Source organism: Equus przewalskii, chromosome 23, assembly GCF_037783145.1.
Source record: "Equus przewalskii isolate Varuska chromosome 23, EquPr2, whole genome shotgun sequence".
Taxonomy (NCBI): domain Eukaryota; kingdom Metazoa; phylum Chordata; class Mammalia; order Perissodactyla; family Equidae; genus Equus; species Equus przewalskii.
In genome coordinates, this window is record NC_091853.1 from 14,484,329 (window position 1) to 14,508,382 (window position 24,054).

A 24,054-nucleotide genomic window follows, 5' to 3' on the forward strand; every position below is an offset into this window, starting at 1 on the left:
CACAGGGCGGGTCGTCAAGTAGGAGGGAGAGCGTTAAACTATTTCTCTAAGCCCAGTTGTTTTCCCGTGATTAGGATCATGAGATGAAAAGCTGCAGCTTGGACTCAGGCATGGGAACAGATGCCTCGCAGGGTCAGGGTAGATGCGGGGTGAGCAGGCACTGGAGGCAGTGAAGTCTGGAGTCCACATCTCCAGGGAAGGCCCCTGTGCCCTTCCTGTGGGCTCCCTGCCTGCCAGCCTTGGGGAGTGGCACAGGTTGACCCTGACCAGGTAAGAACCACACTTTTGTTCTCCTTGAGACTTAGTTCAGGCAAGTGCGGCATAGCTGTGTTCACACGTGTGTGTGTACGTGTGTGTTGGAGTGTGCGGAGAGGCACAAGGAAACAAGGTGGCTGCTCTCTGGACGTGCCCAGTGGTCATGTTGCCTGACTGTGTGTATCTCTGGTCCTCTCCCAGCCTATTTTTGCATGCGTCACTCTCAGCAGCTTCTCTCCCCTCCTCCATCCATTTCTTCTTCTGATAGCTATTTTATCTCCAACTTTCCAGGTTCACTCAGAACTGAAGCAAAAGGCCCACGCCAGTCGTCTCCCTGTGATTAAGATCTGTGATCAAGGACCATTTTGGGAAGAGGGGGGAGGGGCAGGGGTTAGGAGGCCTGGGCATCAGGCGTACATGGGAGTCAGTTAGGGAGCAGGGGTGCAGTCCTGGGGCAGGCCCTCCGTATTGAGTGAATGAACCAAATCCCTTGGAAATGACCTGGATCCTCTTAGTAGGCAGTGGCCCTCTTTTCTCCTCTTCGGGATCCTTACCTGACAAGAATTTTTTTTTCTTTCATTTAACCATCTGGCATTTAGTCAATACCTTTTATGAGGCAGGCACGTTAGGGGCCAGGGACACAGATACGGATCAGGAAGCACTGTGCAAAGCGTCAGATTTTCACAACTCAGTGTGCTAAGTGCTCTGGCAGAAGCAGGCCCAGGATGCTCTCGCCCAGGTTGAGAGGACTGTGGAGGGTACTGGGGAGGGCTTCCCCGAGGAGGCAACGCTTGTGCTGAGAGGGGAAGGCCTAGCAGGAGACAGGCAGATTGGCAGGCGTATGAGGAGTGAAGCAGGGTCAGCCTCAGGGACACCCTGGGGAAAGGCAAGGAGACAGGAATCCGTGTGCCCAGTCAGGGGGAACTAGAAGCAATTCAATATGGCAGACACGCAGGACAGGCTGTCGCGGGGTGAGAGCTGGGGCTGGAGGGACCGGAGTGCCATATGAAGGAGCCTGAGTTTTAACCCTAGGACTTGTGCTTCTCAGAAATGACTGGGCCTCAAAATCACTGGGGAAGCTTATTAGGAAGCAGATTCCTGGGCCTTACTCCAACCTAAGGAATCAGAGTCTCCAGGAGTGAGACCTCAGAATCAGCCTTTCACCGGCGTCCCCATCCCGGGAGACTCTATACAGGCACAGGGTCAACCAGCCCTTGGGAAGTCGTGGGAGGGTTCTAAGTAGGGGAGAGGCAGGCGCATGGGAGACCAGTCCCATTGCTCCTTGGGGCCCCGCTGGAAAGCAATGACGAGGGCCTGAGGGGGCCCCGGGGCAGTGAACAGTGTCCCCAGGAGCTGCTGCCAGGATCAGCTGCCTCCATATGCTCCTCGGACCGTGTGCCCCATGACCAAGACAAGAGCGACCAGGAAATTCGGGTTTCCAGTTGGACAAGCTCCTTCAGGCAGTGCAGTGAAGGGATGGCCGAGGTGTCCCTCCCATCTCATTCCCGCCCCACCTGGCTCTAACGCTGTGACCTTGAAGGACTCTCTCTCATCTACCCTTCACCCTAAGCGAAACCCAATTTCCACATCCCTCATGGCTCCGTTTTCAAGCTGAGTGTTCAGAGAGCGGTGGGGGAAGGTGAGGAGGAGGGGTCGGCTCATGTTTCATCCGGGCTGAGTCGGGGGAGGCTTCTCGGGATGGTGGGTTTCCCTAGTTGTTCAAACAGAGGAAGGGGACCATGTGATTGCTACTTACAATGTATCTGTGTTCCTCCTAGATTTCTCTCCAAAAGATGGGAACCAAAGAGTCTGAGACATAAGGACATAAGGTGGTTCCCCAGCCCAGAAACGTCCCCTGTGTACAGGCTGAGCCAGCTTCTAGGGACTCTCCACTTCACAGGATGGAGTCCAAGCTCCCCACCAGGACCCCAGAGGCCCTCACCTAGGCCACACCACCCCTGCCCTGCAGCCTTGGCGCTGCACGTGCCTTTCCCCGTTTAACTTTTATGCTTAGTAACACTGCAACCAGGCAGTTTCACAGCTCGATGCCTGATGCCTGTGTTTATGCTAATTTCTCCATCTGAAATGCCTTCTCCCACCCCTCTCCCTCTGTCTGGCTAATTCCTGCTCATTCTCCAGGAAATCCCCTCCCACCCAACATGCACCTCAATCCAGCTGTTCCTATGAGCTGACCTGCACCCCCACCCTGCCCCTACCTTGACAGGAACGCTTACATAGGAAGTTTATGTGCCTGCCCCTCCTCTGGCCCTGCCTGACCAGAAATTTCTCAAAGACAGGATCTATGCTAGAACATTTTGTCTCCCCAGAGCCTGGCACATAGTAGGAGCTTAACGGATATTTGCTGAACCCAACAGAATCCAGATGAATGAAAAGTGCCCTCAGACATGTGAATGTCGTGATAATTTAATAGCATTGAGGATTTGCTTACTGGTATCTTTAGGACCCTATATTAAGGGTAAAATAACAAATTTAATGAGTAAACTGAAGGTGATTATTCGCATCTCCAAAGGTTGGGGGGCAGGTTTCCTTTAAACATTAAGCCTTTGCTGGAACTTTCTGAAACTTGCCTTACAGATCATTAACTTCTGGGGGAGGGAGGGAGCAGGAGTCATGGAGAAGTTACCTCCAACAGTCTGAGCTCCTAGATGCCTCTGCAAGGAGGGAGCCAGGCAGGATTGGGCTCAGATTCTGACTATACTAGCTGTGCAGCCTGGGCAAGTCTCTTAACCTCTCTGTACCCCGATTTCCTTATCTCTAACATGGGAAGACACTATACTCACTTTGCAGGGTTGTGGTAAAGATCTAAAAGACCCTATGTGAAGTACCTTGGTTCATACAAGGTCCCCAGGAACAGTAACAGTATTGTTGTTGTTAGGTTGGACATTGCACATGGAGGAGAGGAAGGAGTCTTTCGAAGTTTACAGGATTTTTCCTCGGATGGCAGGAATAAGGAAGGCAGAAAGGATCCAGAAAGGAAGGGCCAGACCACCGTGGCAGCATATTTTGACTATTACCGCACTTCACAATTTTTTTGATTTTTAAACTACATCCTTCCATGTTGAACATGCAGAATGCTGTGCAAACCACACTGTGCAGTGTGGTTGATGTGAGGGCCTTGGACTCTAGAAGGCCTGCCACTTGGGCAGGTCGTCTGACTCAGTTTCCCCATCTGTAGAAAGGAGACAATAAACAGTACCCATCTCTTATGGTTGCCATGTTAGATAAGAAATGGAAAGTGCTTAGCCCAAGGCCGGGTGCACAGCCCGCTCTCCATATGGTACAGTACTGTATTATGAAGTGCTCGGTACTGATAAAGAGTGGTAAGTGCCCTGTTGGAGGAACCACTTGCTCTGGGAATATGGAGCCGGGAGGTGATTAATTGCAAGAGCACTGGCCCTAGACGTGGGAGACCACCTGTCAGGGAGCTGTGTGACCTTGGGCCTGTTCTGTAACACGGAGGGTTGGCCCTAGATAATTTCTCAGGTTCCTAAATTAGCCCAAGGCCAGTCCAGGCACAGCTCCCCCAAAGAGCTGCTCTCAGGCCTGGATGCTCCTGCCCTGCCCAGACGCCCCACCTTCTGCAGGCACTCCCACTCCCTCAAGAGACGGCCTCCTGGAGCCCGTGCTTCCCTCCACCTGGCTGCAGCGCTCAGCACACGGTGTGGTCCTTACTGTCGCTATGCCTGTGATCTAGGTGTGACTGCAGTGCTCAGGTACAATGGGAGAGCAGCCCGTGCGAGGGAGGGAATCTTGCAGGCTGAAGGAAAGATGAATGAGTGCTTTCCCTTTGTGGGGGTTTCCGGAATCTCCTGGGTCCTAACTCTCTTATTGTTTCCCGTCCTTTGTGGAAAAATGGAAATAGGTGAGGCTCGGTCACCTCGCTCTGAGAGGACAGAAAAAGACAGCTCCGCGGCTTTGGGCCACAGCTGCAGGTCAAGCCCTTCGCTGCTACTTCCTCCCGGGTCTGGAAAAGGTGACAAAGTCTCTAGAGGAGTCCCCAGGACCCTCAGAGCCGGGCCCTACCCAAGGGGGCCGGCCACGCGGGCACGGGGCTCTCCCCTTAGCAGGACAGGAGAGGGAACCCACCTCCTCTCCGGGGGACCCCCGCGCCTCTGGAACGCGGAAAAGAATGACCTTGACCTCGGAGGAAGCGGCGCCCCAGGCCGATGGGGACGGCACCGCGGAGAGCGCGGCCCGACTCCTCCGGAGAAGCTGTCTAACAAAGGGCCTTGCTCCGCGGCCCCCCCGGGGAGAGTCACTCGCGTTCCCGCGATGCTCGGGGGTGGCGCGGGGTGGGCCTCGCGTGCGCCCCCGGACGGCACGGATCCGGCGCGCCCTCGCCCGCAGCCCGCGCCCGCCCTCGCGCCCCGGTCCCCGCGCACGACCGGCGGCCCCGCGGTCCCAGCCTCGGGCCCGGTCCTCGCTCCTCTCCCGCCCCTCGGACGCCCGGGAGGCGCTCGCTCCCTCGCCGCCGCCGCCGCCGCCGGCGCCCGGAGAAGCGGCTCCGCTGGGCTCGGGCGTCCGGACCAGGGGCGGGGGGAGGCCCGCTTCTCCAGCCCCTTCCGCTCCCCTCCTTCCCGCCCTCTCCGCCCCTCTCCTCCCTTCCCGGCCCTGCCAGGCGCCCGGCTTGGCCTCTTCCCTCTTAATGGCCAAGCCCTGAGCGAGCAGCCGATGCCACTTCCTCCCCGGCCCGCGCCCTCGCCGCGCCCCGGCGCCCGGTCAGGCCCAGAGGGAGGCCGCGGCCCGCAGCGCCGGGAGCCCCGACCCGGGCCCGGGGCACCGCCCCCCGCAGCCCCCGAGCCCTGAAGGGGCCCGGGAGGGAGAGAGGGCTGGAGGAGGGCCTCCCCCCCGGGGCCGGAGGGGATGCAGGCGGCGGCCGACCCTGCCGGCGGCGGGCCCCCGTGAGTATGCAGGGATGGCGGGAGCGCAGAGCGGGGAGCCGGCCGCCCGCCGCCTCGGAGCGGGGACTGGGGGCCCGCCCTGCACGTCCATCTTCATCTCAGCGTTGCTGAGTTACAGCGAATACAGTCCTTGGGCCCTAGGATCGGCGGCTCCAGTCAGCACAATCTGCCCCAAAGACTGTGCCCCAAGTCCCCCAGTGGAAGGTTCTCACTCTTTTACCTGTCCGAAAGTTCTTTTAATTTAGCTGAAATTGCTCCTATTACATTCTCACTCCCTGCTTTCTGGACTGAGCTTTGGAAGAGAGAAAACGGTGGCTGGGCTGCAAAGAGAAAGGTGGTAAAATTGTAGATTAAACGAGTGGAGTAAATGATCTTGTCCTCCTAAAGACAGTCCTTAAACTCCACTGGCTTAAAACTGATGTGACATTTTGCAGTATGTGAGTATTTTGCTTTATCAAATATGTGCATTCCTGAAACATGTATAAATTGAATTGTAGTGAATGACTATAGAGGGACTTGCCATTTGAGAGAATTCTATGGTGAATCTCTAGTCTATATATGAAGTGAGTAGTAAACTCCTAGTTTGTAATTTAGGTAAATACGGATTTTTATATATGCAGTTTACTTCTAGTGGGATATAGCTAGATATATGATGCTTAAGGAGCATCTTCTCAGAGAGCAGGATAAATATCAAGACAGTGTGGTTAGCACAACCAGAGGCACTCACAACTAGAATATCCAACTATGTCCTGGGGGGCTTTGGGATGGAAAAGGTGGGGGAGAAGAAATGCAACAATTGTTAGCTCAGGTGCCAATCTTTAAAAAAAAAATAGACATTGTGGCATGTATGTGTGCACAAAACCTGGTAAATAAAGTCCTGTGCTCACTTTTGCTCCCTGTGAAGACATTGACATCACCCATGCCGCCAAGGAGCTGAGTGATTCTGGCGGGTCCCTTAACCTCTTCAGACGGGATATTCTCATCTACAGAATAAGGGGCAGGAGGGGTGAGCGGTCACTGAGTGCTGTGGAAGAGCCCTAGCCTTGGAAGAAGAAACTGTGCATTCCAGACTCTTATCGCTGTGTGACCTAATCTCTCTGGGCCTCAGTTTCTCTATCTGTAAGAATGAGGATAATGTTCTGGTTCTGGCAACTGTGTGAGGATTGAGAGAGAATGTTTGGAAGCACTTGCAGGCTCACTGGGCACAGAGCAGATGCTGACGGGAGCTAGTGACTGATCATGGCCACGCTTTGAGCACAGCCCCACGTTGCGGTGGTGTGGCTTGTGCACAGGGGGCAGCTCCACTGGAGGGTCAGATCCTGTGTGCTATCTTCCTGACGTGCATCGTCTGCATTGGGTCCCCTTGGAAAGGGAAGAGCTTGTTGGCTGTTAGCAGATGTTGACATCCTCCCCTGAGACCACTTGTCAGCAAAGCAAGAGGCCAGGGATTGGGGAATCTGGCCCCCATTTTCACTCTGGTCCATGTTTGGCAGAGGATTAGTTGTTGTTTGAAGTTTTCATTGTGCCCCATCTGTAAAATGGGGATAGAAAAACTAGAACACTACTCAGACTTGAAAGAGAAAGCTCAATAATGACTTATTGTTACCATCCAATGATTGGTACTTTTCAGAGTGCTTTGACATTATCTAGAGAGCATCCTTTGCTTTGCCCCCAATACCAAGGCACTCTGGGGACCCAGGAGGTTGTTGGAGCTAGCCAGGCCCTGGGTCTAAGGAGCTCTGTCTGTTTTCTCCTCCAGAGGGCTCAAAATAGGGAGCAGAACAGCCAGCTCCATGGAGGTGACCTCAGCTGTGGAGAGAAGTGACCCCGAGCCACAGCCAGATAATGGACACCTCCCAAGACCCTGGCCCTGTCCTCAAGAAGACAGAACATGCAGCCTGATGGCCCCCCAGCCTTCCAGGGCATGGGGGATACAGTTCCAAGGCCCTTCTGTGCTGGAGTCCAAGGTGAGGGCCTTGAAGGAAAAGATGACAGCAGGCAAACAGGGAGCCAGCCCCTGCCTCACTTCCCATGAGCGGCCGTCACCCAAGAAAGCCAAAGCTAGACGAGTCAAGGTGGGTAGAGCCAAGACTCCATCAGAGGGGTCTTCCCTTCCAGATGCTGTGGTGGTCCGCCATGCTCAGAACCTGACCGATGGGCAGCTGGACAGCAGTGTCAATGAGGAAGAACCTGCCGGGAACGGGGGCCCCAGGCTTTCCAAGTCCCCTGCCCCTGGGCTTGAGTGCTGGAACAGGAGGAGCCGGTGGCCTCCAGAAGCTGTAGGGACACTGCCTGACCGTGAGAGAAGTCTGCTGCCAGGGCCTGGCTCTCTGCAAGACAGTCCCATGCACAGAGTCACTCCTGGCCAGCCTCGGGACCCTGGTCCTTGTAACAAAATCACCCACATGCCCAGACTGAGGAAAGGAAGGTCATATCCCCTTCAGGATGGTCTGGTCACAGGGGGAGACCTGGACAGCTTGTCTCTGACCTGCAAGGAGGACTTTGTCCCGAGGCCGGGCCTGCTGGGGGGGCTCTGGAGAGCTGGAGACCTGGGGGCTCTGGGTCCTGGGTACAGTGCCTTGTCGCTGTCTGATCGAGTGGAGAAGAACCGCCTTCTGCTGCAGGAGATGCTAAGTGTTGGGGGACAGGGCCTCCCCAAGGTGGGAATCCCAGCCTGGACTCCATCCTGGGACAGAGCTGTACCAGGTGAGGCTCACTCTGTAGGTCTGGGTGGGTGGGGGCAGCAGGAGGAAGCCCAGGAGGAGGAGAGGCGGGAGAGGGTCCCCACAGAGGGGTGGGTGGGAAAGGGGGGAGAGCATAGCTGCCCGTCACCAAATCATCAGGGTGTTCTTTTGTTCTTGGCTTTGACCCTGATTCTTTACCACCTAACAGCCAGCCTGTCTGCTGAAGGCCCCAGTGGCCCCTGAGACCAATGAGAGGCCGCCTTCTGTGCTTGGGGTGGAGGCTACCATGACTTCTTCCCTGTGGCTTGTGGCCCATTCAAGAGTGGCTTTTTGCATCTCCCTCAGATGACGTACCCTCACCCCCCGGTGGACCTCGTTGTCCTCTTGGCAGGACCCCTCCTGAGAGAGCTTGAGCATCCTGTCAGGCGGGCTGAGCTCAGGCGGTAGCACTCTTGGGGTGGGCAAGGGTTCAGGCCTGAGACAGCCTTCTTTCTTTCCCCCTTCCTCATTTGAAAGCTCGTTCCTCACCCCGTGCCTGAGAGAACCCACGCGGGCCCCTCAGCCTACAGCAGCGCCCACCACAGTCACCATGACAGGCTGTGCCTCCACCTCTCAGGCCAGACACAGGCAGGGGATGGGGTTTATCTGGAGAGTAAATGCTTCTAGAGAAAACTTTCTCCTCGATATTCATTGAGTGGCAGCTGAGAGCCCAGTTTCCAGCTCTGCCCTGATCTCTGCTGCTGTTTTGGGTCCTAGAGCGACCGGCAGGGGACGTGGACTGGGACTCGGGCATCTCCCTGCAGGACTCGGACCAGAACAGGTAAGAGCTCAGGGCGCACATTTTCTCTCCCTCCCTCGTCACCGCTGTCCCTTCATTCTCCCAGCATCAGGAGGGTAGACCTGAGACAGCAAGAGGACAGGCAAGCCCCTGCACCGGGACAGTGGGCAGTGGGCCACATGGACCATCATCCCTGGGATGGCAGAGATGGCACCAGTCACTCCCAGTGCCCCAGGCTGGTGCCACTTGTTATTCAAGCAAAACCATAGGGCACAGAGGCGCAGGGTAAAGAGCCTTGCAAACGACCTGCTCTGCGTTCTTGTTAGTCATTTCCCTGCCCCGGGCTCTATTTCTTTATCTTTAGAGTGGGCCACATAATATCTGTGTGGTTTACTTCACAGGACTGTTGTGAGGCTAAATGCTTGTGAAAATCATTAGGGGAAGTATAGGAATGCAAAGCAGTGGGGTGGGCAGGGGCAGTGGGCTGCCTTCCAACATGGCAGTGTCCTGAGGGCAGGATACACTCTAGGTGGGGGTAAGGGGCCATCTGCAAGTTTGAGCTGCCGCCGTGGTGCCTGCTCAGCGGTTGGCCCAGCGTCAGTATTGCTGAGCTCCTGGCTCCTGGCACACGAGTCTGAGAGTGGTCCATTTCCCTCGCTGTGCCTTGATGTCGTCCTCCTGAGGGTCTGTGGTTTCTGCTGAGGGCAGAGGTTGCTCTCTGTTATCAGGCCACTCCCTGCATAAATTCTGCTTAGTTTTGACCCCCCCCAAAAAAAACCTGGACAGGGCCCCCCAGTCTTGCTTCACAAAGTGAGGGCTGCACAGATTCGGGCAGTTCAGCCTCTGCTCGGCTGCTGGGCTTCCCGGTGGCTTTGGCCAAGGGCCTGGTAGAGAGGGGCTGTCTAGCTCCTTCACCCCTCGTTACTTGTATTTGGCATCCTAGTGGCCTCCCCTTCTGCCAGGGGTCTCTCCTGCCTCAATGGCTGCTGTTTTCAGCCTCTCCTCACATCTCCACCTAGCCCTGCCACTGTGTGGAGGTGTGTGGCTGCAGAAAGGACGTGGTCCTCTGCGACACCCTGTCCCCTCCTCCTTCCCTGGGGAGCCCGCAGAGGAGACGGCTTGTCCTGCCGAGATGGCGCCTCCTCCTGTAGCCACCCCTTCCCACTAGCGCTCCCACCCTTTCCTCCCTGGGCGGGAGAAGGCCCAGCTGCAAGATGCTGCCACTGGGGGTTTTGTCCAGAGGTCACTACTGAAAGGAGGTGCCGAACTCCTGACTCACATGTTAGATAATAAGTAATAAAAACATCCATTTTGAAGGAGGAGAACCTCAGCCACGGGGCAGGGAGGGACTTTCCCCCAGTCCTGTGAGGAGGTGGCATTCGTGTTGAATCCTCAGGATGAGCATTTCTGTTTTACCTGCCAGGCCGTCTGTAGCATTTCAGGTTCAGGTCGGGTGTGGGTGTGCAGGTGTAGGATCTGTAGGTGTGTGCGTATATGCTGTCTGTATATACAATGGCGGTGTGTGTGTGTGTGTGTGTGTGTGTGTGGAGAGAGAGAAGGTGCCTTAGTGAGCTTTAGGACTCTGCTCAGCATGTATCTGGGCATAGAGCTGGCATGTGGAAAACTTTGTCCTCTGGTTTGTGTAGAAGGTCATTCAGAGTGCCCTGTTGACCTCTGTTGGCTATCCAGTCAGGCCCCTGCTGAGTGGACACCAGGCCAAAGGGCTCCTGGGCAGTTAGTAAAGTGGTCACTAAGATGCTGCAGGGGTCCATCTTTCCCCTAAGCAGGATGGCTTTATTGATGCCACTTCCCAAGAGACCTTTGAAATAAGGCACGCTTCCCTCAGCTCTGTGCCCCAGGAGTGCCACATGGACCAGGGTCCTGGGTCTTAGTGTCCGTACTGAGGGGCTTAGCGAGTGTTCTGAGACGGTGGCCGCCCATCATGATGGCCATCCTGAAGGGAGCCAGCACGTCAGTCAGGACACGCTCTGGCGGTGAGCCCGTCAGATCTTCTCAGAGTTGGAGGCATAAATGGTCCTGCTCCACACTCTGTCAAGCTTAACATCAGTGCAGTTCAGTGTTGCAATCCAATAACCATTTTGACCAAGTTAACCCAACATGTATTTAATTTTGTCCACAACTGTTACTGCTCTGCGTGGTACAAAGACAAGCTCATGAAAGGATGGTGACTGTGCAGCCCAAGACAGCAGTCACTGTCCGACTTGGGGGGCTGGCCCTGCTTGTTGGGGGGTAGTCACAGGGAGAGTCAGCCATGGAGGTGAGACTGCCAAGATGCGGAGGGAACACCAGAAATGCCCCAGGACCCTAAATGCTAAGGGTCAGATATGGAAGAGACCTCCCTCCCCCGACCCCAGGTCCCCTCTACTGAGTCCTAGAGGACCGGAACCCCCTTCCCTCCAGAAGACCATCCCAGTGCTGCCATCTTCCCGCCCAGGCACCATGCTAAGTGCTGTACCTGCATTCTCACTGTAGCCTAATAACTAACTGTGTTGATGGCTCCTGTTTCACTGACAGAGAACCCTCTGGGGAGAGGTTAAGTGACTTGCCCAGAGTCATACAGCTATTAAGTGTTGGAGGCAGGATTCGCACTCAGAGCTGCTTGGCTCCAAGGAATGTGCTGGAACCATTATGCCACATTGCCACAAGCTGTCCTGTCTGTGCCCCACAGGCTCCTTGAGTTAGAGACCTGGAGGTCTTCTGCCTCCCCTGGCCTGGTGGTCTCAGGTAGGGGCAAAGCAGCGTAGGTCACAGCTCCACAGGGTAAGCTGGTTTCTCTCCCAAGTCACTGCTGAGATGATTCAGGAAATGGGGTTTTGATTTGTGGGGAGAGGATGAGGTGAGAGGTAAGCGCTTCAGAGAGGGCAGAAGGGTCAGTGCTGTCAGCGCCTTGTTCGCAGGCTGTGTCTGGGCGCTGGACTCATTAGAGACGGGAGAGGGGAGGAAAGTGAAGTGGGCGCCCTGTTCAGGGCTGTCTCTCCCCTCATCCGTTCTTAGCAGCCCGTGGGTGTCCCATCCCCTTTCTGTAAAATGGCCAGGACCAGCTTGGCCTCTCCCATGTCTTGAGGCTCTGAGAGAGCGTGTTAATCCCAAATGAACCCAGCTTGTGCAAAAAGCACGTGAAACCAGAGGGGCAGCAGCAGGTGATGCAATGCTCACCCCAGGCCCCACACTGGAAGGTAGTCGGGCGTGCAAGGCATGCAGAAAGCACGCAGCAATGGGCTGCTGTGGGTGCCGGGGCAGCCCCTGAGGCCCGAGCCCTTCCTTGGCAGTCTCGTTGCAGAGGTAGTGCTGTGTGACCCAGGCCCGCTCTGGTTCGAATCAGGCCCTTTGTGTGTGTCATCTTGGGGGTCCCAGATCCTGAAATATGTCTACAGGGGCTGTAATTGTTGCTCCACTGTGGGAAAAATGGCGAGGAGAGGGTCTCTGGGGCTGTGTTTCATTTGTGCTATAGTGATGAGGGAATGTCAGAGGATTTCCTGGGCTGCTGATGCCCCCCATCCCTGCAGTGGAATCGTGCCCATTTCTAGATACAGAAGCTGGGGCTGAGAGGGGCAGCCCAGACCCCAGTGGGCACACTTCTTCATGAGAAGAGAGGGAGCGGAGGGCCGGCCCGCAGCAGCTCGTGCTTTGGTGGGTCCCAATTTTCAGGCCCCTGTTGGGATTGCTAGAGGTCACAACTGCCAGCCCCAAAGCAGCCAGTAGACTCCAATTTAAAGGAGGGCAGGCAGGGAGCCCTCAAGAATTTCAGAGGCCTGGCCTGTGGCTCAAGTGGTCAGACCCACTAGTGGGAGGAAATCTCAGGCTTTTAAAATTTAATATCTTAACTAGCATTTTTGGCGACTCTCCTTTGAACCGACCACTGTGTGTAACTTCAGATGGAATTTCCATTGTCGCTTTCACCGCCTGCCCTGCCTCCACCAGCTTCGGCCATAGCTGTTGCTGACGCATCTCCTTCTGGGAACTCCTTGGGACAAGAACTGTGCTGTTCTTGTCTCGGGGTCCCAGGACCTGCCAAGTATCAGCAGAGAACAGGCCTTCAGAAAAGAGGTGCTCGAGCACGAGTGTAAGTGGGGGCTCGCTAAGGGCTGGGCTGCGTGGACTTGACAGGATCTGGGTGCCAACGGGAGAGGGCATTCCAGGGGGGTAAGACCTGCAGGAATGCGTGGGAGAGGCTGAGTGCAGGGTGGGAAGGTGGACTGAGGCCTTTTATGGAGAGCCTTGGAATTTAGATTTTGAGTAAGGTGGTAGGAAATGGAGAGACACGAACTGTCTTCCTCTAGCCACACCCGCTCCCTCCGTGGTGGGATGAGCTGGTCGCCTTGCAGTGCTGGGCACTTGCTACGCCCTGTGGCCTGGGACACGTGTGGTCTGGTGAGGGTGTGGGGATCACTCTGGCTCACTGTTGAGGTTCTGGATCTCCTGGGCCTCTAGTATCAGGGGGTCTTGATGAGTGCTGAGGGTGAGCATGGGAGGAGCAAGTCCCCAGGCTTCTCAGGGCGGCAGGTGTGCCTGAGGACCCCCCAAGGCCAGGGTGTAATGAAGAGCGGCCGAGCCTCTGCCTGCACTTCCCCATCCTGCCCGCCCACTCAGATATACGGACACAAGGGCACCCCCTTCCACTTCCAAACCCACCAAGACTAAAACTAAAAAGAAAACAAATTAAATGGAACCGCTCAACAGTGTTTCCAAATGCTTACAGAGCTCCCGAAGTATCTAGGGTTCTAAATCCCCGGTGGAGCAGAAGGGATGCTAACGCTTGAAGCCCTGCGCACAGCTGGTGCCGCCTGGAACTTTCATGCCAGGTCATTGTCACACTCGCATACACCCCACACTTGAAATCTCATTATGGTCCCCATCTTTAGGAATAAAGAGACTCCAGAAAGCTAATTTACCCAAGACTATTCATCTGTGGGGAGTTGGGCTGAAATTCAAGATGAGGAAGCCCTCTTCCCCGGCCTCCAGAGCTAAGCAGGCCACTCTGCCGCCCACCTGGACACCTGCCTGCACACAGCGAGGCCAGGCAGCACAGGCCAGAGAGGCGGCCAGGTGGGGAATTCACTAGCTGTCCTCAAGAAGGCAGGAGTGGGGCCGGCTCCATGGCCCAGTGGTTAAGTTCGCACGCTTCGCTGCGGCGGCCAAGGGTTCAGATCCTGGGCGTGGACATGGCACTTCTCGTCAGGCCACGTTGAGGCGGTGTCCCACAACCCACAACTGGAAGGACCTGCAACTAAGATATACAACTATGTACTGGGGCGGGTGGGTTGGGAAATAAAGCAGAAAAAAAAAAGAAGGCAGGAGCATGGCCACTCTGCTCTCCCAGTCGATGTCTTAGGGAGGCTCTGCGTGCATCCACCCAGATCCTTTTAAAGATGTTGAATGAGGCGTCTCCCACGGCAGCTGTTCTTAAGGATGCCCGCTCTTCCTTCTCTGTTGAGAGCAGCACCCGTTTGTTGTCCTGGCTGTGAAGCCCCATCAAAGGCTTTCAAAGTCTGGAGCAAAACTGCCAAACCCTCCCTAGCATCAAGATGGTTTGTCACTTCCAAACACGCCTTCCCCTTGCAGCCGACGACAAGGGGATCTCTTCAGCAGGTGACTTAGTTCATGCTCAGGGAGTCTATCCTTTATGCGGGGAGGGGGTGAGAGTAACCCAACCAAATAATGGTGCTACTCCTAAAAGCAATAATAATAATAATTGCTAACATTGATGGAATCTCACCAAGTGCCCGACTCTGTGCTAAGCTCTTTTAAGGGAATCAATCTCGTCTTAACAACTGAGCCCTTATTTAGCAGGTGAGGAAACTGAGGCTTCACCTCTAAGTAACTGCCAGGTGACACAGCTAGTAAGTGGCAGTCCAGAGTTAGCACTGGGCAGGCTGCCCCAAACCGTGCTTTTACCCACGGCCCTAGGCTCTGTCCTGTCAGTGTCTCGCAACCCTGGGGAGAAGGCGCCTGTGAGGGCGAGCCCAACACCGGCTACCCCCTCATGGAGCACGCCGTCCAGAATCCATTCCCGCCTACCTTTCCTCTTCCTCTCACTCGGGAACCTGCACCCAACATGGCAGCAGGAGAGCTCTATCCTTGGTCATCGAAAAGCTTTATAATATACAAAATATATATACATATATACACCACAAAAATAGCTGGGAACAAAAGCTAGGCAAAAAGGTTTATATATGTTCTGTCCACTGTATTTTCCGTCTACCTGCTGCATCCTGGAATCTGGGAAGTGTCAGATCTCTTATAGTCTAAATTATTTCCCTATTCATGTTCCTAGGATGAAAGGGTTAAACCCGGACTTGCTGGAGCTTATTATTTTAATCCAGGATTATGATGGCTGTGGAAAGAGGCCACTCTGTCCCCGTGACCTCGCTGGCTAGGAGAGGAATGGTGGTTGTCCTGACTGGAGATCTCAGCCTGCCTGGCTGGGAGGAGGGCTGAGGTCGGAGCTAAGCCTGTCCCTCCACCAGGAAACTGGCTCAGACGGAGAGACCGGAGGGGGAGGGGGCCACATGCAGCCCTTTGTTCTTGGGAAGCAGTTTAGGATGCTGGTGGGCGGCAGAGCAGAGGGAAGGGCCGGAATACTCACGTGGACTCCAGTTGTCCCCAACAATTAGCTCTTTGGAGGGTTTGCTGCTCTTTGAGGGCCAAACATCTGTAGTGGGAACCCCCCAGGGAGGGGACCTCAAAACACCCCCACCCCTCACCTCGTGATGCTCCAGACTACCTGGCCAAAGACCCAGACTCACAGGGTAGCAATGTGAGTCCTCTCCAACTCCTACTGTTTACAGATGGGGAAACTGAGGCCCAGGGAGGAAAAGGACGCAGCCACCTGATCCCTATGCCCTAGCCACTGAGCTCATGAGCCCCAGATGTGCAAGCTTTCAAGCACGTGACAACAGCTGTCTATTCTTAGGTGGAATCCCCTTTGCCTAGCCATGACTGAATGCCCCAAGTCTTCCAGGAAATTTCCGGAGGAGCTGTGGGAGCTGGGATTGTGGGTTCCAGTCCATGATGAGAAGGGTCGGCTCCAGGGCTGTGTGCCCTTGGCAGAGGCCAGGGTCAGACTAGACTGGAAAGCCTCCCTCGGCCTGCCTGGCAGGTTGGCGCCCCTTGAGGGGACCAGTATGACGCAGTGATGGGAGGCGGGCGGTTAAACTGGGACAGACTCAGCATCCCACAGCCCGGCACCTGCTTTCCCCCTGCTTCTGGGAGAAAGCCCGCCTTCCATCGGGGCTGGTTAGCGTGCACCACGACCAGGGGTTGCCTGGCCTGCTGACCTTGGCTGCCGTCTGTGAAGGTGGCTGCAGTCTCCTCCTTGCTCCGACTGTTACTGCCTGGGTGCCTCCGGGTGCCTCAAAAGCCCTGCTTTTTCTAATCAGTGAAGAAACCAGCTTTGTCTGCGAGGAACCAAAACAGGGCAGCTGAGGAGGAGGAAAAAAAAAATTAACAGCTCCAAGTAGAGGGAGCAGAAAGGAAACAGCAAAGCTGGAAAATGGCTTAAAAACCTGGGGGCAAGGCTGATCCTGGCAGCATCTGGCCAGCTGCCTGGGGGCCCTCCTGCCTGCCCACCAGGTCTTGTGACAAATGCCCTCCGACAGCCGGGGAACCACAGCTGTCACCGGAAGGCTCCGAGTGTGCGGGCTGGCAGCCAGAGGCCCGCGGCTGCAGGGGCGTCTCTTTGGGCTGGTAACCTCATTATCTCTGCTGTTGGAGCGGGAGCCCCAGGGAGCACAGCTGCTCTCAGCGGTGCGTTGGAGCAGCGGCCTGCTCGGGAAGTGTGCAAAGGGAGGTCTCGCCTGCCAAAGGAGGCTTCGCAGGGCGGCGGGCCTGGAGAGTCTCTTTCACATCACTTCAGTAAAGCCCCCCCAGTTCCAAAACTGTGCCTGGGCCCTGCCAGCGTTCACAGGCACAGATGGTGCCTTTATTCTGGCAGTCCTTTTTTTTTTTTTCTTGGGCCCCAAAGCTGGGTTAGGTACAAATAATGAGCAAAAGAAAGAAAAAAGCGTCATCTGCGCAGAGCTTGTCCAAGGATGTCCTAAGGAGGCCTCAGAGTTGTGCCATTTTCCGCTCACTTCTCTGTCCTCCAGGAAACTACTTGGTACCTTCCCCCTGTCAGGACAAGACCCCCTTCTCCAGGTGACATATGGGGTAGGTAAGGCGTGGGAGTAGGGGGGCTGCAGTCTGAGATCTATGCCCGCTGAGCCTCCCCCTGCCTGAGTTCTTTGTGGACCCTCCCTGGTGAGGACAGCCCAGTATATGTGACAGTGAGGAGAAGGGCAGCCATGGGGGATGCTGAAGTCACATCAAAGAGCATGTCTGACTCCAGCCACAAACATCCTCAGCCCGTCCTGGGACCCAGGGAGGGGAGGGGAGAGGACGCAGAAAGGATGCTGGAGGCAGTGGGGCTGGCCGTTGTCTGCTCTGCTCTCAATTCATGTTCGACCTTGAGCAATGTGCCAAATGTTCCTCTCTGCTCCGGAACACCCTCATCTGTCAAGTGGAGAGAACACGTGCCCTCGGCCAGCCTGGCTGGGGAGAGTGAGCTCCGTGGAGAGAAACGGCTTGTCAGTGGGAGGTTGTGGGGCTGCTGTTATTGCTGTAGCCCGGTGCTGGCTGTATGTCACTGTCTGAGAGACAGCTTTGAAAAAGGGCTGCTGTCACTTTCTGCAGCTCTGGACTGGCCGAGGAGGCAGCACATCTGGTAGGTGGGGAGGGCCAGTGGAGGACCCTCATTATTATGAAAATCAAGCCATTTGCTGAGTTGGTGTGAGTCCAGCTTAATTTCTCTCAGCCCCAAACTGATGCCTGACAGGTTTGGGTTGGGACTGAGGCAAGAAAACACCAGGACTTATAAAAATGTCATTTCCTCAAAGGAGCAGAACTGTGATGGGCAGAGCCCTGATTCCTTGTGTCTGTGGAGGGAGCTCGGGGTGGTGCTGTGTGTGCTTGAGTGGGTACGTGTGGGTGCAGAGAGAGACAGAAGGAGAGAGGGAGGTGATGCGTGTAAAGACCATCTGGCTGGGCGCAGGCCCAGCCTGACAACCCCGGGCCCTTTTCTCCCCCTCCTTCCAGATAAGTCCCACTGTCTGCCCAGGGAAGGAACAATAGAATAATCCGGAGATTCCCCTACCCTTTTCTAGATCCTGCTGGGGTCTCTGCCTTCAGTCCCTGAGCAGAGGTCCAAGGTGGGCCAGCTCCCCAGCCCTGTCCACCGTCACTCAGGGCCGTTTCCCAGGCCCCCAGCAGGGTGCCTTCTGTCTGGGAGCTGGACAAGGAAGGCTGCACATGCAGGGCTTTTTCTGGCAGAGCCATGCTCGACACTGTGAAAGCCCTCCTAATCCGTGTTATTTTCTTCTAATCCCTCCCTACCCCGCTCTGGCCTGTGTGCCACCCTGCAGGACCTTTGGTCCCAAGCCGGAGCCCGTGCAGAGCCCCAGGCATGAGGAAGCCAAGCATCTGCTGCAGCGTGCCCGGATGAAGGCCAGGACCCGGCCCCTCCGTGCCAGCCATGATATTGTGCCCGCCATTGCCCAGGGCAGCCGGTGAGTGGGGCCCCGGGCCAGGCTGACCTGGGAGGGCTGTGCAGAGAAGGAGGCAGGGAGCAGAGACGGGATCTAGCCAAGATGCCGCTGCTCCCTCCTCCCTTCTGTCTGTGCACGTGTTTTTCCCATGTCAGGCACTTGCCTTCGTTCAGTCAGTCAGTCAGTCAACACACCTTTACTGAGGGCCTACTGAGTGTCAGGCGTTGAGGAATTGAAGATGAATGAGACAAAACCTCAGTTCCCTGGGGAGACAGAGGTCACAGTCTCCAGGGAGAAAGACTGGCAAATGGATCAATACAATTCTGTGGACGGTGGCGAGGAAAGGAAAAGGTGGTGAGGAGAGGAAGGATGTGTATGCAGAGCGGGAAACCTGTGACTCCACCTGGAAAGGATGCGGGAGGCTCTCGAGAGGAGGTGGCTTCTAAGTTGGGGCTTGAAGGAGATGTAGATGTTCACTGGGCAGGTGTGGGCGGCAGGGCGGAACCCGTGAGCAGGAGCTCGGTGCTCAGGTGTTTGGCCAGGCTGGAGCGTGAGGACATTGGCGGGGTGCGTGGTGTGACAGCCAGAGAGCTCAGGGGAGGCCAGTCTGGAGGCCATCAGGCCCACTGAGTAATTTGGATGCCTCCCATAATAGCGAGGAGCCACTGAAGGATTTTAAGCACGTGGTTAGCGTGGTCACGTTTGCATTTCCACGAAGCCCTTCCGGCTGCAGGGACGTGTCAGAGCTGGGGACAGTGGGAAGGCTGCACGTGGTCCTGGTGAGACGAGATAGGGAGGAGGGTATGGAGATAAGAGATTGCAAAGAGCCAGAGGCAAGCAGATTATTGAGGCAGAGAAGTGGTGAACACTCTGGAACCAGACCACTGCATTTGAATTCTGGCTCTGCCACTTATTAGCTGTGTGCCTTTGAGGAAGTCTCTGTGCCTCAGTTTCCTGACTTGCAAAACGAGAATTATAATAGTGCCTGTCTTACAGGGTTGCCGTGAGGGTTATATGAGTTAATACAATTAAAGTGCTGAGAACAGCACCTGGCACATGGTGAGTGTTATATAAGTGTTACCTCTTACTCTTGATCATGTAATTAACTGGATATGGGAAGTATGAGAAGGGGAGGCATCCAGGATGGAGTCCAGGCTTCTGACTCGGTGTCTAGAGGTTTGGTGGGGTCCTAGCCAAGGGGTGGAGTCTAGGTGCCGTGTCAGGCTTTGGAGGGGGTTGCCCAAGGAACATCCACTGGAGATGCTTATCAGGCAGTTGGATACAGGCTCTGTAGAGGAGGAGAGAGGTTAGGACTGCAGATTTGGGCATTACTCTGATTTCACGATACATGAGCCATGGGTGAGGGTGAGCTCATCAGGGATGAAGAGATGGGAAAAAAACAAGTTCAAGGACATTCAGACCAGCACTTCACATACGTGGCTGCTCCCTGAGTGACATCCCATCCCCATCATTGTGCCTGTTCTGTGTACGGTGCACCTCAAGGAACCACTGAGACACAGAGTTCACCACACCAGAACTGGTGCACCTGGGCCTGAGATCTGGTTGCCAGCCCATGCCACACTGTGCCTGTCCCAAGCAGGACCATCTGTGCAGCTGACAAGGCCTGTGGCTTGTTTGGCACGGTGGGCATGCTGGGTCTGCCGGTTTGCCTCACCACGTGGCACTAGAGGGAGCGAGGATTCTCAGTGGAACTGGACCACATGCTCTTGGATGGGGGATGCTGAGCCTGCTCATTAAAGGCTGAGGAGCTCATGGCACCATTGAGATGATTCCAGCACGAGCAGAGGGCTGCAGCCTGCCTCTGTTCAGCCTCATTGTCATATTTAGGAGGGGGGCTCAAGAGACCCTAAATCCTGGCAAGAGGTGCCAAACAGGCTCTGCTTTTATTTCTACATTTTGTGCCTTGTCTCCCTCTAGCTGGAGGGCACCAGTTAGGAATGGGCATAGCCTCTTTGAGGCATCCTAGCTATCCTCTGCATTTACGTGGGGCCCAGAGCCTTGGACTCCCATGAGACCCTCCTGTTCCACTTTCTGTGGGTGCTTGGGTTGGCTTGGGTAGCCTCAAAATAGGCGAGACTACCTGCACAACAGCCTGGACTGTGTAAGTGTACTCTTGGACCCCTCCTCCTCCCCAGATCACATCAGCAGCTCACAACAACCCCAATCGCTAGCCTTAAAGTAGGTTCCCTTTTGTAGGCTGCCCCTGGCCGCAGAAATGCTATAGAAATGCAAGGTGACCCACTTTAGCAGCTGCTGTGTCCAGAAACGAATTACTTTGACTTGGCAGCGCTGATGAATCCTCTGAGGGTATAGCTGAAACTCAACGCCAGATGGCTTGCTGCAGATGCTTCTAAAGGTTACGCTTGTCAGATCCCCCTGGAGAGCCACGCTGAGTTAACATGGAGATGTCACATGGGCCCCAGGCCTTGGTTAGATGCAGGAGCTCCGCCCCCCAGCCCAGGGCCATCAGCCCTTCCAAAGGGCAGCTTGGTGAAAGATGATGGAAGCCCAGGGGCAGGCAGAGCATCTCCAGAAGGCCCTCTTTATCCTCGGTCTGGCTGGAGGTGGCTGGGGGAGGCCGAACAGACAGGCTTTTCCAAGAGGTGAAGAGGTGGCAGTAGCTGCATTTTCTGGAAGCAAATCAACGTAGAAATTGAGCAGCTCCTGGAAGCACAAGCTCTTGCCTTTTGGGGACAGGTACATCTAGGTTGGTGTTCCTAGTCCTGGGAGGGCAGAACATGTCAGCAAGATGCTGGGCCTGGGAGCGTGACCCTGGAATGCTATTGGTCTGTGTCAGATGGCAGCTGTGTCAAGACTGTAGAGCTTGTGCAGGTGACATTGGTTGAAGGCAGCAATTGTTGTAGGACCACACTGGTGTAGAAAGTGGGCCTCTAGAGAGGGGCCTTCCCATGGAGGCCATTCAACCCTGGGTGCTGAGGCAGACAGAATCCCAGAATCCTCCCCTCGAGGGATGGTTGTTGGGGCATCCGTGGTGGCTGGCCTTGAGAAGCTTGGCGTGTCCACTGTTTGCTTGTTGCTGAAATGCCTTATTCGCTCTGCACTTGTCTCCGAAATCCTTACCTTTATGCACGTTCCAGCACTGCTGGGGGAGGCCTCTGAGTTTCAGTAATTGAGTTGAAGCTACCTTATGTGATTAAGCTCTGCTTTTTTCCTTTTAGAACAAAACAGTTATTTCTACCTTTGACGAGAATTCTAGGCCAGCTTGATTCACTATCTTGTATGTGAAAGTTAAGGGCACTGACGTGGCTGGCAGGACCTGGACTCTCTTGTTAGATTAGGAATGTACTGTCTTTACTGGGCTTCCTTTTTTCCTCTCCAGAAAGTGCAGCCCACGTCCTGTCAGCAGAGCAGGGCATTGCGCTCTGGGGCCTGTGCAGGAGTTGTTGTGTCTAAGCCGGGGTACCCAATCTCCCAGGAGGCCTTTCCTGCATTGGGTGGGCCTGGCCAGTCAGGGTGTCCTGCCTTTGCAGTGGGGGTAGACCTTCTGTTCCGTGGGGCTCCCCTTGTTTCTGGAAGGTGAGGTGATGCTGTTTCTCTGGCTAAAGGCTTCCTTTCCTGGGCAAGAATGTTCTGGAGAGCTGAACACATGGACAGCAACCCCACCAGAGTGAGTGTCCACAGCCCCTCCCTCAGGTCCTGAAAGGCTAAAGAGATACAGGTACCGGTGCAGGTGGGGTCCTCAGGGGCAAGGGCTTAGGGTTCCAGGGCCTCATGGTCACCAGCAGAACACGTCCCAAGGGCAGAGGGACCTCCCCAGCCCCGCTGAGACAAGCACAGAGACCCTGTACCATCTTCAGGCCGGGGAGATCCTGTCAGGAACTTTACCTCTCAGCTGTGAACCCCTCTCTGAATGGAGGCCCACGTTGTGACTTTCGGGGGCCCTGAGTACTCTTGCCTTCGTGGACCCCTTCCTCCATAACAAAAGTTAAAAGCTATATTTTATGACCATGCTGGTTTAAAGGTGAATATATCAATGTTCTATATTAGACTGTTTCCTTTGACATAAAAGTTATTTATTTATTTTCTTCTGACTTTAAAAGAAATGAAAACATTTTCATGGGCTCCTGGGCACTGTGGCTATTGTACCTGATGGATAAGTTGGCCCTGTCTGAATGTGAGTTCCGGAAAATGGGGTGACTGACAGCTCATCAACATTCCTCAAAGCAGCCCTTTTAAGCACAGGATCTGCTCAGATCTCAAAGCAGGCGGATCCACTTGCTTAGCAATAGTACTTTTCTTAAAAGAACTGCCTCCTGGAGCAGTGCTAATTGAGGAGAATACTGGAGTCAGGAGGCGTGGCACATGTGCAGGTCCCTATCGCCCACTGCATCCCAGGGCAGTGTAAATATATGGTGGACACCCAGGTGGGACTCCAGGGAGGCCCCCAGTGCGGGCACCACAGCACTTCTAAGCTGCATGATTTAGAAACTGCTAGGAGACAATGCAGTATGACATTATGACATCTGCCAGCATGGCGTTCACAGTTGGGTGAGCACTAGCCTCTCCCCTGGTGTCATCAGAGGCCTGGGGACCAAGATTTGATGTTGCAGTCTATGTGACATGGTACAGGGAGTGAGTGCCCTAAGCCCTCAGCCACAGCTGCTTCCCAGGGAGCTTTGCAGGGAATCAGCCTTGCACAATTTTAACTCTGACCTCTCAGTTCACCTCTGGATCCCAAAGGGTAACCTCTATACATTGTGCTCCATGCCATCAGCAATCCACACCATTCCAACCCCTCAGGGCTGGGAGGCTAGTCAGTGGCTTTGCTGTCCAGGCACAGAGGGAGGGCAGGGTTAGGAATGGCCAGTGACACCCCCAGGGCGTTCACCTGAGCCAGGCAGGCAAGGCCATTTATCCATTCAGAAAGAAACAGCCTGGAAGGTTGCCCTGTCCAGTACAGTAAACGCCATGTACGGTTCTAGAAGTCAACCAGTTCAGTGGCCGCTCTCCCCACTGGCTGGCATGTTTTAACAGTAATTCTTAAGCGCAGATGGTTTCTTCCTGCTGTTATCTGAACTCCTTTCCTTTTAATTGCATGCCATATTTGTCCTTCTGTTGGGTGGCTTAAATTTGGTGAGGCAGGAACTCACGTTGAGGCAGCCTTTTTGAGAACATTGGCATCCTTCTTCCAGAATCAGTGAAGCATCCAATTAGAGGAAGGAGTAGTAAATCCACTTTTCGCTCACATACATTTTGTTAGAATAAGTTGTTGGAGAGTCGAGGCGAGCTTGAGCAAGTTGTGCTGTGTACAACATGCTACTGGAGCAGAGTTTAACTCTCTGTTCGGGGAGAGGGAGGAGGAAGCCTTCGTAGGCACGTTGAGGATGAAAAATAGTAACATAACACATAGAGTATGCCAGCATAGATAACTGTCTACGTGGGTACACTTCTGGGAAATTGGAAAGGAGTGGCAGGTCCCTAACATCCAGGCCACTGCCTCTAGGCAGGACTTGACCATCAGCATAGTCCGTGTCTACTCCTATTTACATGGCTCCTTATGAGGAGAGAAAATTGCCACAGCTTGCCTTTCCCAGCTTCTCAGGTGCTAGTCAGCTGGAACTGGTCTTGTGTGGCCCATCCTTTGCAGGAATGAGGAAGGGCCACATGGTCATGCAGTCCCTTCCGGCCTTAGCATCTTCTGAGTCTGTGATGACAAATGAGTGACACAGGTGTTCAGAGGAGGAGGCATTATCATGGTGTGTTAGTCAGGGTTCTCCAGAGAAGGAACCAACAGGATGTGTGCATATATATAGAGAGAGAAAGATTTATTTTAAGGAATTGGCTCACACGATTGTGGAGGCTTGCTAAGTCCCAAATCTGCAGGGTAGGCT

General features: G+C 54.9%; 1 protein-coding gene across 17 annotated transcripts in view; it reads left to right on the forward strand.

Moving 5' to 3' along the window:
• The first annotated feature begins 3,913 nt into the window (after positions 1-3,913).
• Positions 3,914-24,054, forward strand: part of KIAA1614 (KIAA1614 ortholog) — a 36,978-nt gene continuing 16,837 nt past the window's right edge. For 13 of the 17 annotated variants that reach the window (XR_011532250.1, XR_011532253.1, XR_011532252.1 and 10 more), the window contains exons 1-4: positions 4,993-5,177; positions 6,937-7,883; positions 8,618-8,681; positions 18,059-18,202. Coding sequence is in view for 12 of the 17 variants with exons in the window: in XM_070591734.1 (XP_070447835.1) it covers positions 5,140-5,177; positions 6,937-7,883; positions 8,618-8,681; positions 18,059-18,202 (1,193 nt within the window). In the remaining 5 variants the exon portion in view is untranslated. Of the gene's footprint in view, positions 3,990-4,992; positions 5,178-5,478; positions 5,615-6,163; positions 6,297-6,936; positions 7,884-8,617; positions 8,682-18,058; positions 18,203-24,054 lie in introns of those variants that run through there. The other 4 variants (XM_070591743.1, XM_070591742.1, XM_070591738.1 and 1 more) reach the window with 4 other exon arrangements.